At 29.9% G+C, this 13,388-nt stretch overlaps 2 protein-coding genes across 3 annotated transcripts; both read left to right on the forward strand.

The window, feature by feature from the left end:
* The first annotated feature begins 1,727 nt into the window (after nt 1–1,727).
* On the forward strand, nt 1,728–8,342 carry LOC123917172. Of its 2 annotated transcripts, XM_045968829.1 has the most exons (8): nt 1,728–2,088; nt 2,235–2,708; nt 2,874–3,023; nt 4,721–4,786; nt 4,964–5,131; nt 5,232–5,402; nt 6,402–6,961; nt 7,599–8,342. In XM_045968829.1, the coding sequence occupies exons 1-8, from the start codon at nt 2,043–2,045 to the stop codon at nt 8,214–8,216; spliced, it is 2,253 nt and encodes a 750-aa protein (XP_045824785.1). In that variant the 5' UTR covers nt 1,728–2,042; the 3' UTR covers nt 8,217–8,342. The 2 variants fall into 2 exon arrangements, with proteins under 2 accessions (XP_045824785.1, XP_045824786.1); XM_045968830.1 differs by lacking the exon at nt 4,964–5,131 and having other exon boundaries at nt 1,737–2,088.
* A 1,953-nt stretch (nt 8,343–10,295) lies between these two features.
* On the forward strand, nt 10,296–12,829 carry LOC123917173. The gene has a single exon (XM_045968831.1). It carries the CDS (start codon nt 10,667–10,669, stop codon nt 12,470–12,472), a length of 1,806 nt encoding a protein of 601 aa, XP_045824787.1. The 5' UTR covers nt 10,296–10,666; the 3' UTR covers nt 12,473–12,829.
* The last annotated feature ends 559 nt before the right edge of the window (nt 12,830–13,388 follow it).

The following is a 13,388-nucleotide window of genomic DNA, read 5'->3' on the forward strand; positions in this document are numbered from 1 at the left end:
AATAAATTTTCCTGATCCAAAAGTAACCAAACGTAGATAATTAATATGTGAAAACTTTTCCAAACATAAATAAAGAATATATATTTGCCACATGCAATAGACCAATGCATTGTACTTAAAGGATAAAAAAGGACTAGCAACATCAAGGTCATGAGAAACACGATGAGATGCTATAAGCCTTATATGAGGCTAAAGCCAAAAGGTGAGAAATATTGTAGCTTTTGCTTAAGCTTAAATTTCACCCAGAACAATACATATAGCACTTTACTTTTCTCACATATATGGGCTGTTTCACTCAATAAGGCTGCAAAATGAAAACTAAAAATGAAGAAAGAAATAAGAATAAAGTAATACAATTAATGTATGCCTCTCGACCTTTTCTTTGTTTGTTTCGTTTGAAAAATAAAGTGTGAGGAAAGAAAATGAAAGGAAAACAAAGTAGTCCTAGAAGCAAGAAAAACAATACTCCCTCCGTTTTTTTTTTAATTGTCCAGTTTCGTCAGATTTAACGTTTCTAAATAACTGTCCATTTAATGTTTTAAGGATACGATTTGTCGATTGTACCCTTTGTTAATTAATCTTATCTTTTTCAATAAAACTAATTAATGCTATATATTTGGAAAACTAAATCTTTTTTTTTAAAATTATTTTTGGTACATAACATATTAAATTTTGTTTTTTTTATACATAATATATTAAATTTATTGGAAAAAGAAAGTGCGTGCAAAAAAATAAGAATTTATTTGTGGATTAACATTAGGGTATAATAGGAAAATAAGATTCAAAAATACATTTTCTTAATTTTGTGTTACTATTCTAAATGGGCACTAAATCTTTTTTTTTAATTATTTTTGGTACATAACATATTAAATTTTGTTTTTTTTACATAATATATTAAATTTATTGGAAAGAGAAAGTGTGTGCAAAAAAAATACGAATTTATTGGTGGATTAACATTAGGGTATAATAGGAAAATAAGATTCAAAAATACTTTTTTCTTAATTTGTTGTTACTATTCTAAATGGACACTTAAAAAAACAGAGGGAGTATAATACTACTATTTTATATTATAGTTGTTTGGATGTAGAAGAGAAAGTTGTAGGAATGAAAAGTATAAACTTTCTATTCTCTTGTTTAATTGATTAAAAAGTATGAAGAAAAAATATAAAAATTTGTGAGACAAATTTAGTTATTTTTTTGAGTTATAATTTAATCGAGAGATTGAGTGTTTATTAAATAGTACATTAAAAAATTATATAATATTAAATTACGTACGTACATGGATAACCTAATTAAACACTTAAATGGAGAACTCTGTTATAGATGTTTAACACGTCTTCAAAAATGAAAAGTTGAACACTAAATGTATTTTAGGAATATCAACAGATAAAATGAACAACAATGTACACTACATATTTTTCTTTAGTATATGTGAAAATTCTATAATGTACTTATGGAAGCTAATGACGTCCGGTGAAAAAATAGGAGTTGGAGTTTTCTGTGAGTTTAGTTAGTAGGGACATTGTATTTTATATTTAAGAGTTGGAGTTCGAATTCTCGACACTTCACTTATTAATCTTAAGAGTAAAATTTCAGTTACTAGTTACTTTAAAAAAAACGGAGGTGGTAGAACATATTTTTGGTAAATTCAAAACTTTAATATGGAGTAAAGTGTTAATTAAAGCATATATATATATGCTCTATCTAACCCTCCATTTCAAACACTATTTGCTGGTTAGTGATATTCAAGTATGTCTCACTGTCCCATTTTATGTGAGATTCATTCTCAAAATGGTGGAACTTATATATAAATTTCGCTCAATAAAAAAAGATAGGAGTAAGACTTGATTAATTGCATTTTTTATATCCTTTACTTTATCATGCTCACACACTTAAATTCTCCCGAACATTCGTCCTAAGAAGAACTCATTAACACTTGAGCACAAGGGAATTAGGTTTACACTACATCTGCATTCTGCATAGCACTGCCTATCTATCACTCATTGAAAATTTTCATTCTACTTTCCAACCTTGCCAAATTAATGGACGCTATTCAGGCTCAAGCTGTATCTCCTCTTGATCACGATGGTACGTCTAATTATTATTATTATTATAAGCTTTTTACAAAAGTATTATGAAAAATGTTAACATGTATGCTAAAAACATATGTTAAAAATGCAATATTATCCGTATTTTGTATAATTTTTATAAGTAATTATATTTTACTATAATAGAGATGGAGTTCGAGGAGTATGTAATGGAAGACAAATGGGAAGAAGTTATTGAAATGTACAAAAATGATAGTCGTTTTCACAAGATAAAATTGAAGGGAAGAGGAACAGCATTGCATGTGGCAATAAACAATGGGTATGTAAACTATGTGGAAAGGCTTGTAGATGCAATAGTAAAGCATGATGATAAAAGTGGTTTAACATTGTTGAATGAAAAAGATGCTACACCTCTTCACCTTGCAGCATATAGAGGATTCACAAGTATGTGTGAATATATAATTGGAAAAAATGGTGAAAGAAATGATTTTATTCAAGTTAGAAATTCAAATGGAGAAACACCACTTTTTTGGGCTGTGCTTGCACGTCAAAGAAAAGTCTTTGTTTATCTACATCAGTTTGTCCAATATGATTTCAATTTTGCAATCAATTATGATGGCACTACCATTCTTCATGTTGCCATTATGAGAGAAATGTTCGGTTAGTTCTTTTTCCATCTTTCTCCTAACTAATTACTGATTTTGACCAATAATTCACCAAACTGGTATCAAAATAACTGTAATCGAGTTAACTTTTCACGGAATCAAACTCCACTAAATTTAGAGTTACAGATAGAAACAATAAGCTGTATGTTTTGTGCAACAGATTTGGCAAATATAATATTGTATTGCTATCCTGGTCTTAGCTATATGAAGGACAAAAATGATGTCACACCTTTGGAAGTTCTTGCTACTAGGACATCAGCCTTCAATAGTGGAAGTACGCTATTATGGTGGGAGAAACTTTTATACTACTGTAAGTGACACAATTTTTTTTTAATGAATTAAACTTTATTTTAAATTTCAAAATTCCATTTGAAATGCTTAATAATTGGACTCAAAATCAATCAAGTTATTAGTCAAAAAAAATAAAAATCAATCAAGTTATTAGATGCACATCACCTATATTTTTTTTTTCCGCTTGCTGTTCCAATTTTTTGGGACAAATATTTCTCTCTTAAATGACTTTGACTATGAGTTTTTTTTTACGATGTCGAGGATTGAACCTAGAACCTCATACATACTACTTAAATCTCTCATCACTAGACTAAACTTAGTGGCTTACTTTGACTATGAGTTTAATTGGATATATTTCTCTCCAATAATGTATTGCTACAACATTTAATGAGTGTATGCTTCAAAAAAAAATTATTTTAATGAATGTAATACATCATCTATTTTAAAACAAATCACATGATGTGTCAATATATTACCACGGGGTGCAAGTTTTACGATAAAAATTTTGTTGTGTAAAATTGTCTAGTGGTAAAACAAATCACTTTTAAGGTAAATAATTGAAGATCTTATATTTAAATTTTGCCCATACATGTTGCAATGTTCATACCAACTGAATTATGTTCAAGAGGACAAATTTTTTTACTTCATTAATATATTTTATAACACATACGAAATATATACCTAAATTAAGAAATTGGAATTAAAAAAATTATTTGATTAGATAAAAAAAGATAAAATTAAAAATTATTTGATTAGATACCTAAATTAAATTCCTTTGACTATTATCTAATTGGTATTCAATAGCATAATAAAATGAAGGTAATCCGTCCACAAATTTTAGCTCAACTGATAAAAATGTCAAAATAGCTAGTGTGTAAGAATCAGGGGTTCGAACCCAGGTCCTCCACTTTGTGTGTGTGAATTTTCAATGACTTTGTCATTTCGTCTGTCAACAAAAAAAAATAAAAAATGAAGGTAATAAAAAAAACATAATAAAATGAATTAGAGTATTTCATAATTCACTCAAAAAAATATGTACCAAAGGAATAGTGCTTTTAGGAATTAGGACATGGTCTACTTGGCTTAAAAAAATAACCTTAAACGTTGTCTTTTTTATTTTGTAAACTTTGAAAATGTCTATAATTGGGTGATTTAATATTTAGCGAAAAATTTAAATAAATATGATCAAAATTATTTGATGTGGTTACAAGGTGTTCTTAGTCTTACATGTCCTTGAATATCACACTACAATTGTACTATATGATGGAGTTACAAAAGCAACTACATTAATTAATAATATCACAGCTGCAATTGTGAATGCCGATTCAATTTAAAACCTTGTTTCATACCATCTATCCTTTTTTTTTTAACAAGCCATTTATCCCTTTTACTCAGGCTTCTATATTTATATTAAGCAAAATGCTAAATAGTGTCCTCGAAGCACTAGTTAAGGGTATAAATAAGAAAATTTTATCTTGTAAATTGTGCATTCAATATAATGATGTAAAAAGATATTCTCTCTCATTATTAATTTTTTCATTTGTTTCTTTTTTTACTATGCTTAACTAGTACTCTGTACAAATGATGCTTATATTAAATACACGATATCTCATATCTTATGAATTGTTTGTTGTTGAAAAGAAAATTTGATTGTACTATTTTTAAATGTCATTAAAATAAACGATTAATATTCTTTATAAATTTTTTGTGTCAAAGGCATTCCTGTCAAAGTCCAGGACCCAAAAACTAAAATGGAATCGTATAACAAAGGTACAAAGAAAGGTAAGATGCCAGTGAACTGGTTCTTTATATATAATTGTTATTACATACTTACGTTTACTAGTTTTGTTGACCAATTTTTATTTATATTTTAGGACAGAGAGATTATAGCATATGTGATGATCAATTTTTTATGTGACCCACTATTATTTAGTAACCTATATATCAATTATATTGCAGAGAAAAATGAAAGTGGAATTTCAATACCATTATACAATGTTCATGAATTAGAAAAGGCAGGCAAAGTACGATATGCTCTTGCTCGATTAGATTTTATTAGGTGTGCTAAGATTTTATGTCATCCCATTCAAAAGTTTGCATTCAGATTACCTATCATATCACTATTTGGTATGTATATATTGAACTCCTCAACCCTTAATTTTATATGCTTTAATTTTTGGCTAATGTTATGGTAAACAAGTAACAAAAAACTTAATTTATTTTGCAGATTTGGCGACAATAAAGATTATTAAGAATAAGCACAAATATGGTGGTCAACTTTTGAAAGCATTTATGAAAAATCCTTGTCAATCATACACGGGTGGTGAGGACCCTGGGGTTGATGAAGCTGCAGAAAATTTTGCAAAATTTATCCAGAAAAAACGGATCGATACATTAAGTAAGATTTAAACTTAACTAATTATTTTATCACAAAATGATGGTGAAGTAAACTCTATTCCTTAATAATTTGAAGAATTTACTCAATCATCGATGAGAATAAATTATATATGTCCAACACATTAATAATTCTACGACTCGGTGTGTTATAATTTGTAATAATTCACCTTTCTTTCTAGTCTTTAACCACTGTCAGGTTAATAATTTCACGTTGTCAAACACTACCTTCAATGAAGATTCTTTTTGCGCAAAAATTCTATGATTTCTTTTTGTTCTTACATATAAAGTTTACGGTGATACTTAGTCAAAAATACACTAAGCCTAAGTCTTAGAATGAGTAAATACGTAGAATGTAATACCTCATGCATATCCCTAGGTTTCCATAAATATAGGCCCCAAGGGAGTAGAGTAGTTGATTCCGCCTTAAGTGGGGGAAGAATATCCCATGTGACCTATTTTGTAGGCTTTCACGTTATCCCATGACTAATAAAGTTCGAGCTATCATGTGATACTAACCGTTTATGAAATGTCTCAACATAATCTTGTGAGAATATTGGGCTTTTCGGTTATTGGGAGCGACATACCTATTTTCATTGGGTAGGCGCGACCCACATGATAATGGTGATTTCGACCCATATGGGGTTTTAAGGATCCACCCATGACACTTATAAAAGAGCAATATTATTCCAGATAATTTCATTACAAATAACCACAGTTATCGGAACAAGGTGAGTTAGCAAATAATAATTGAATACCTTGTAATTTCAGGAGATAATTTGAAGGAGCAATAATATTCCAGATAATTACATATATTGTAATTTCAGGAGATCTTTACTAAAAGGTTATATAAATATATATGATAGATAGCTATAGTAAATGATAATTAATATAAATTTGTTCATTTCGTAAAATGACACTTAATATAAAAATATTAATGAAGAGATAATTAAACTGTAAAGAATAGAATAATGTTTTTTTTTTTTTTTTTTTATATTTTCAGGGGACTTACAAAATACCACAAAGCAAGAGACAGAAGAAAATAAAAAAGGGGAAGATTCAGCAATAAAAGATGAAAAAGATACCACATTTTTGGCAGTAGCAAAAAGTGGCATAGTTGAAATTATGGAAGAGCTTGATTCTAAAGTACCAATTAACTCTGACAAGAAAGGCTTATTACTTGTAGCAATGAAGAATATCAAAAAAGAAATATTATCAACAGAAAAAACTGACAAAAATGAAACAGCATTTTTAATTGCAGCAAAACATGGCATAGTTGAAATGATTCGTGAGCTTCATAACCAAATGAAAAGTGTGATCCATGAGACTAACTCTAACAATGAAAATGTATTGCTTTTAGCAGTGAAGAATAGGCAATCTCATGTTGTTGAGTTGTTGAAGAGATTATTATCCACAGATATCTTTCATGGCTTAAATGTAGAAGTGGATAACAATGGAAACACCATGTTACATTTGGCAGCATGTGCATCAATTCATAACGAAAACACTTGGAGAATATCTGGTGCAGCCATGCAAATGATGTGGGACATCAAGTGGTATAAGGTACATATATACATAAATAGGAAAAAATTTACTTTTTCTTATCCCAAATTATAAGGAAAAAGCACAAATATTTATCTTTTTCAAAAATTTTTTTTGCTTATTCTTATGAAATTAGATGCAAACTGCATTTAATTTACTCTCTCTTACCTTTTCCATAATCAATAACTCGTAGAAATTGTTTTTCCATCTTCCCATGCAACTATTTAAAAAAAAAAATACAAAGAAACATATTTCAAATTATTATGTTATGGTTTCTTCTTAATAGGTGTGTTTTTTTATTTTTTCCCATATAATTTGGGACAGAGGGAGTACATATATATGAAAAAGATTACTCCCTCTGTCCCAAAACTTTGATCATTTTAGAGTTTTGTACCTGAATTAAGAAATACCAATAAAGATTAATAAGTTAAGTCATTTTTATCCTTACTTTATTAAGAAAGATAAAATTCATTTAATGAATGCTTTAGTTTTTGTAAGAGTATAAATGGTAAAGTATCATTAAGTGTGTCTTGGTTTCTTAAAAAGACCAAAATTTTGGAACAAAACTAAAAGATTAAAAGGATTAAAGAATTGGGTCGTAGGGAGTAATAACTTGTTTACCTTTTTCTGTTCTGACTATGTCAATGGTATTATATAGTACATCAAAGGATTAGTACCAGATCATTTCAGTCATAGAACAAATAAAGAAGGCAAATTCCCAAGTGAAATCTTTAAGGAGCAACACAAAGAACTTCTACATGACAGCATTGATTGGTTGAAAGATACAGCAGAGTCATGCTCAGTTGTAGCAGCACTCATTGCAGGCGTATCCTTTGCAACATCAGGTAATGTCCCTGGAGGCAATGATTCGGACACAGGAAAACCAGCATTAGAAGAACAACCTGTATTTGAAGGATTCGCTGTATCTTCGTTAATTGGACTTTACTTCTCTGTCACTGCACTCATCATGTTCCTTTCTATACTCACTTCTCGAAAACGAGTCGAAGACTTCAGTGGAGACTTGCCAAAGAAGCTTCTTTTGGGATTAAGTTCTCTCTTCGTATCCATTGTTGCCATGCTTGTTTCTTTTTGCGCCGGACATTTCTTTGTGCTCACTGATAAATATTGCAAGAATAATATCTTGTTCTATTTATATATTTCCATTTGCTTGCCAGTCACATTCTATGCAGTTGTTCAATTTCCATTATATATTGATCTTCTTAAAGTTATTTGGAAGAAGGTGCCACCATCAAGTTTTAAGGGTGTTCATTTGTAAAGGTATTTGTTTTATTGTATTGCTTTGTGTGGATTGAAACTCATGATGAGTTTGGTTTGTATTTAAATAATGTGTCTTGTGTGTTTAATATGTTTGGAGGTATAATGTTATCTATGTGTGATTTGACTCTTTTTGTATGACTGTAAGGTGTGGCAAGAAAAGACAATTGAAAAATACATGATTAAGGTTTTCTAATGCAAAAGACACAACATAACTTGCGAGAATTTTTATAACTTCCCTTTTGGTCAATGCTAATTGTGTTGGCAATTTTACTAATAACAACCTTCAACATTTGATGGCACATTATTCATCCATTATATCTTTGTAACGCATACACAACATCATTCTCAATTATATATATGTGACCATCATATTTTGAAGGAAAGAATAAGTTGAACAAAATGATAAGGAACCCATAGAATCTGGCATTCATTTTCTTTTATCCTTTCTTCCTCCTTTGGTCGCATTTTTAGATATTTTATTATTTTATTTACCGGATAGTTTGAGTTTGTGCTCATATCTATCTCTTTTACTATAACAACATTAAATCTAGGTTTAATTAGTCTATTGGTCCCTTAAAGATATTTTAGGTTTCACAATAGTCCCTTAAAGAAAAAAAGATTCGGATTGATCCCTTAAAGAAAAAAAGGCTCGGATTGGTCCCTTAAAGACATATATGTTTGTCATATTGGTCCTTTCCGTTAAATTTTAACTCCAAATATAACAAAAAATTCCAATGGTTAAAATTTTAAAAATTAATAAGGTTTTTGGTGGACCACTTACACTTAATGACGTCCACAATTCAGTCGACTAAAACTAACATTTTTTGTAAAAAATTGACAGAAATGACCAATTGAGAAACGAATGTGTCTTTAAGGGACCAATACGGACTTTTTTTTTCTTTAAGGAACCATTGTAAAACCTAAAATATCTTTAAGGGACTAAAAGATTAATTAAGCCTTAAATCTATGATAGTATTAAATATTCTACCAAGTTTAAATGAAATTTATATTCAAAATATATTACTTTATGTTCCACAATAATTGTTACATTTTATCATTCATACAAACAAATATAGGGGAAAAATTGAACCTCATAACTACAATTTAGTTGCAAAATGTAGGGAAACTGATATGTAATGACCCAAGTTTAAATGTGGTAATTTCTGAGATTTTTGAATCCTTGCACAACATAGTTAGTTGATGGAACCAACAAAAGGTAATTACATGATAATTTAATTTTCATATCATACCAATAAATGATTTTTTATATTCATTTATATTATTCTAACATATTTCCATATGTACTTGCAGGTTTATAACATAATTAATGACTCATATTTTGACTCTCTCATGAGGAAGTGTCCATCTCTTATGGTCAATGTAATGTCATGTGTCTAATTTATTTATTGCAACTTTTGGGACAAATATCAGGATTTTTATTCTCAACATGTTTTGCACTTAAAGTCTTCATTTGTAAGGATTAATATGTGTTTAAGTAAATTAATTGTGTTAATTTGACTTAGCATATGTTTAAGGATGATTGCCTTATTTTGATGCAAACAATTAAGAGCTTAATTTACATTGGCATCTTATTATTATAATCATTATTATTATTATTATTATTATTATTATTATTATTATTATTATTATTATTATTATTATTATTATTATTATCATGGCTAATGTGTTGTAGTTGATTATGTTATTAAGTTAAACCTTTGATTTAAACAATGCTATGTATTGGTTTAATGTTGTTTTTTGGTTTTCAGTTAAAGTTTAAAATATATAAACAATTATATTTATTGATTTTGTTAGGGTATTTAACATAGGTCTAAATATTATATTAAATAAGCTATGTCATTATTCAATTATACCAGCTATAGTCGCCCCGTGCATTGCACGGGTACCTATACTAGTTGTTCCACATTTAAAATATGAGTATTGTTATTAGATAAAAAAAAAAAGATAATAAATGATAGAAAGAAAATGATAATTTTACCAAATTATTTATCATAATTATTGATGTATTTCGATTATTATAAATGTAAAATGAAGTAAGAACACAACTTTCAAACACATACTACACTATTTATACATACCTTTTTCTTTTCTTCTCTTTACTCTATCTTCTTTGACCGATTGCTATCACCGCCGCTACCACCATCGTTGGCCTCGCATAAGATCTTTGTAGCGTTGCCCTCTATCCACTGTTCACTGTTATCCTCCATCATCGGCCGCCACCATCATTGTCAAAATGGATTACATGCAGGTCATTAACAATTTTGACCCCACCCAATCAGGTATTGTTTTAATTTTAACTCGGTGAGTCGGTGACTCTTCCTAAATACAATACTATATTAGAAACTTAACGTAGAAGCGTCTTCAAGTCACTTTCACTTTATTTCATTCAGAAAAAAAAGAAAAAGAAAAAACTTTTCACTTTCAAAAATGGATGATGACAACAAAACCATCATAGAATCTAGACAAGAACTGATGGTTTCACCAACATCCGGTCAAAACCAAACTCTAAGAACTGCCTATTTCCTCACTCCTCCTTGCATTAAAGATTCTCATTTTCTTCCAACTCATTTCACCATTCCCTCTCAAATCACCACAAAGTTACCCTTAGAAGTTAGGTACAATGGATGGAGAAATCCACATGAAGAATGGATCAAATGGGTCAAAAAATTACAACCAAAGTTTGAATCTTTATGGTTAAAAACAGGAATATACCATGCAATCAAAGCTTCAGAATATGAAATCAAAAGGGATGATGAGTTGATTCTTGAACTTGCTAATAGATGGTGTTCAAAGACCAACACATTTGTTTTCCCTTGGGGTGAAACAACATTAACATTGGAAGACACAAAGGTTTGTTTTGGTTTTTCTGTTTTAGGTTGTTCTGTTACTACCCCTATTATGAACAGTGAACAAAAAGAAGCAGAAGAAGAGTTATTTGAAGCTAGAAGAATGTTTAACAGTTCTAGAGGTAAAAAAGTGAATCAAAGTGCATGGATTAAGCATTTTATGAAGGGTGAAAGCAAAGTGGAACATGAAGCTTTTTTGGTTTATTGGTTGTCAAGGTTTGTGTTTCCTGCTGATTCTTATGATACTATTTTGAAAAGTGTTTTTCCAATTGCAATAAATTTAGCTTATGGAACTAGAATAGCTCTTGCACCTGCTGTTTTAGCTAGTGTTTATAGAGATTTAAGTTTGCTTAATAGCATTATTAAAAATAATGCTACAATAACTATGAAGAGTTTAAGAGTAACTATTTGTGCACCTTTTCAATTGGTTCAAGTTTGGGCTTTAGAGAGGTTTCTAGGATTAAGGCATGGTTTACCAAATGTGGCTAGATGGGGTGGAAAAAAAATGATGAAAAATAAAAACTTGAAAAAGGACTTGGATTGTGCAGGGTTTAGAGATGAATTTTTGTGGAAACCTTATGAGAATTCACCGTGTATTGAGGTGTATAATGAAAAAGATATGTGGAAATGTGATAATCCTTGTTTAGATGAAGAGTTAGCGTCGTTTTCTCGGTGTTTGATGGTATGTGAGTTGGTTGGTATGGGATGTAAAGAGAAGTACTTTCCGCATCGTGTCGCTATGCAATTCGGTATGGATCAAGACATTCCTGGTGAGGTTTCTGTTTGTAAAAATGATCCATGGATGAGTGATAGTGAGCCACTGGCATTGGTAGATTTCGACTTGTGCATTGAATTGTGCTTCAGACTTCCAGGTGTTACTTCTAGATACTATGATTGGTGGAAGAAATCAAAATCAAGTCCGGGAGGAGATAATAATACAATGAAGGTAGAAGAATCGTATGACCTACCGCCACCGCCTGGTTTTACTTCCAAGTTTGAGAGAAATCAAATGGATAATAATACAATGAAGGTTGAAGAATTGTATGACATACCGCCACCACCTGGTTTTACTTCCAAGTATGAGAGAAATCAAACGGAAGGTTCTGATAAAAAGGATAATTTTGTAGTTTATGAACTATCAAGTTCTGATGATGAAGTAGTTGCAAATGGTAAAGGTTTGTCTAGTGCTGAGTTTGACGAGTTTCTATTATCATTTGTGGGCGATGAAGCAGAAATGAATAGTTTATTTTGTGATAGAAATGATGAAAATGGAGAAAGTTTTAGTCCTTTTACATTAGACATGGCAAATGATCTTGAAAACCGGATTCAGAAGCTTGAAAAAGTGGCTGATAAGGTTAAAGAAACAAGATTTGGCTCAAAAGGTTGAAATTGTTGGAGGCAATGCCAAGACATCCTACTCCAAGGTTTGTAACAACAAAACAACTACAATACTTTTTGCTGCTATATAACCAATTTCACATGCCTAATTTTGTGTAATAGTGTATAATTATTTTCACTATGTATGGTGATCTATTTTGTCATGTGATAGTTCCTTCAACAGTAGGAACTGAACTTATGTATATCTTGGAAATATCAAAGTGAAATCAGGTGTGTATATCACTATCTTTTGATCAAAATGGTACTGCTGAAGAACTACTTGTGCATCAGAGAGTATTTCAATTTTGTAATAGTGGACAACCTGAGTTTAAGCAATGCTGAATGATATTAATGGCTAGTTATTTTTTATGCATACTGAAATTTTTAATTATGTGGAAATTCTAAAAGATTTTCATTAAAGCGTAAGTTTAAATACCGGAGTTGGTTATTGTTCTGGACTGGGTCAAGACCCAATACAAGTAGCCCAAACGCTCCAGGTCCAGCTCAAATTCATTCATTCACGGAGGCTTCTCATGCAAGTCAATGGTAAGTTGGTATCAGACACGATAATTTGATATTTTTTTCCTCATATATTTGGTGGAGCAGACACGATACTATTAGTGGTATATTTGAAAGAAACCAACACAGTAATATTGTATTAGTGGACAACAAGAGTTTAAATTTAAACACCAGTGATATTAATTTTAGTCTATTATAGCCCCTTTCAATCAAAGTAATTAATGCTATATATTTGAAAGAAAAAAAAATATTAACATTTTGTTTTGGTACAAAAAAAAGACATATCGAACATGTATCGAGTAAATTTTTATGAAACACATATCAATGTAGGATACACTGTATTATAAGATATTTGAACAATTTTTGAATATTGGACTTGAGAGCATAATTCATAATTCATTTGTTTG

This window comes from Trifolium pratense, linkage group LG3 (genome assembly GCF_020283565.1).
Source record: "Trifolium pratense cultivar HEN17-A07 linkage group LG3, ARS_RC_1.1, whole genome shotgun sequence".
Classification (NCBI taxonomy): domain Eukaryota; kingdom Viridiplantae; phylum Streptophyta; class Magnoliopsida; order Fabales; family Fabaceae; genus Trifolium; species Trifolium pratense.

What these genes read in the sequence shown, in the direction of transcription:
- LOC123917172 (XM_045968829.1), top strand. Translation starts at nt 2,043, where the DNA reads ATGGACGCTATTCAGGCTCAAGCTGTATCTCCTCTTGATCACGATG. An exon ending in CATTATGAGAGAAATGTTCG is followed by an intron (nt 2,709 to 2,873) that starts GTTAGTTCTTTT and finishes TTTGTGCAACAG; the next exon opens with ATTTGGCAAATATAATATTG. An exon ending in ACCTATCATATCACTATTTG is followed by an intron (nt 5,132 to 5,231) that starts GTATGTATATAT and finishes TTTATTTTGCAG; the next exon opens with ATTTGGCGACAATAAAGATT.
- LOC123917173 (XM_045968831.1), top strand. Translation starts at nt 10,667, where the DNA reads ATGGATGATGACAACAAAACCATCATAGAATCTAGACAAGAACTGATG.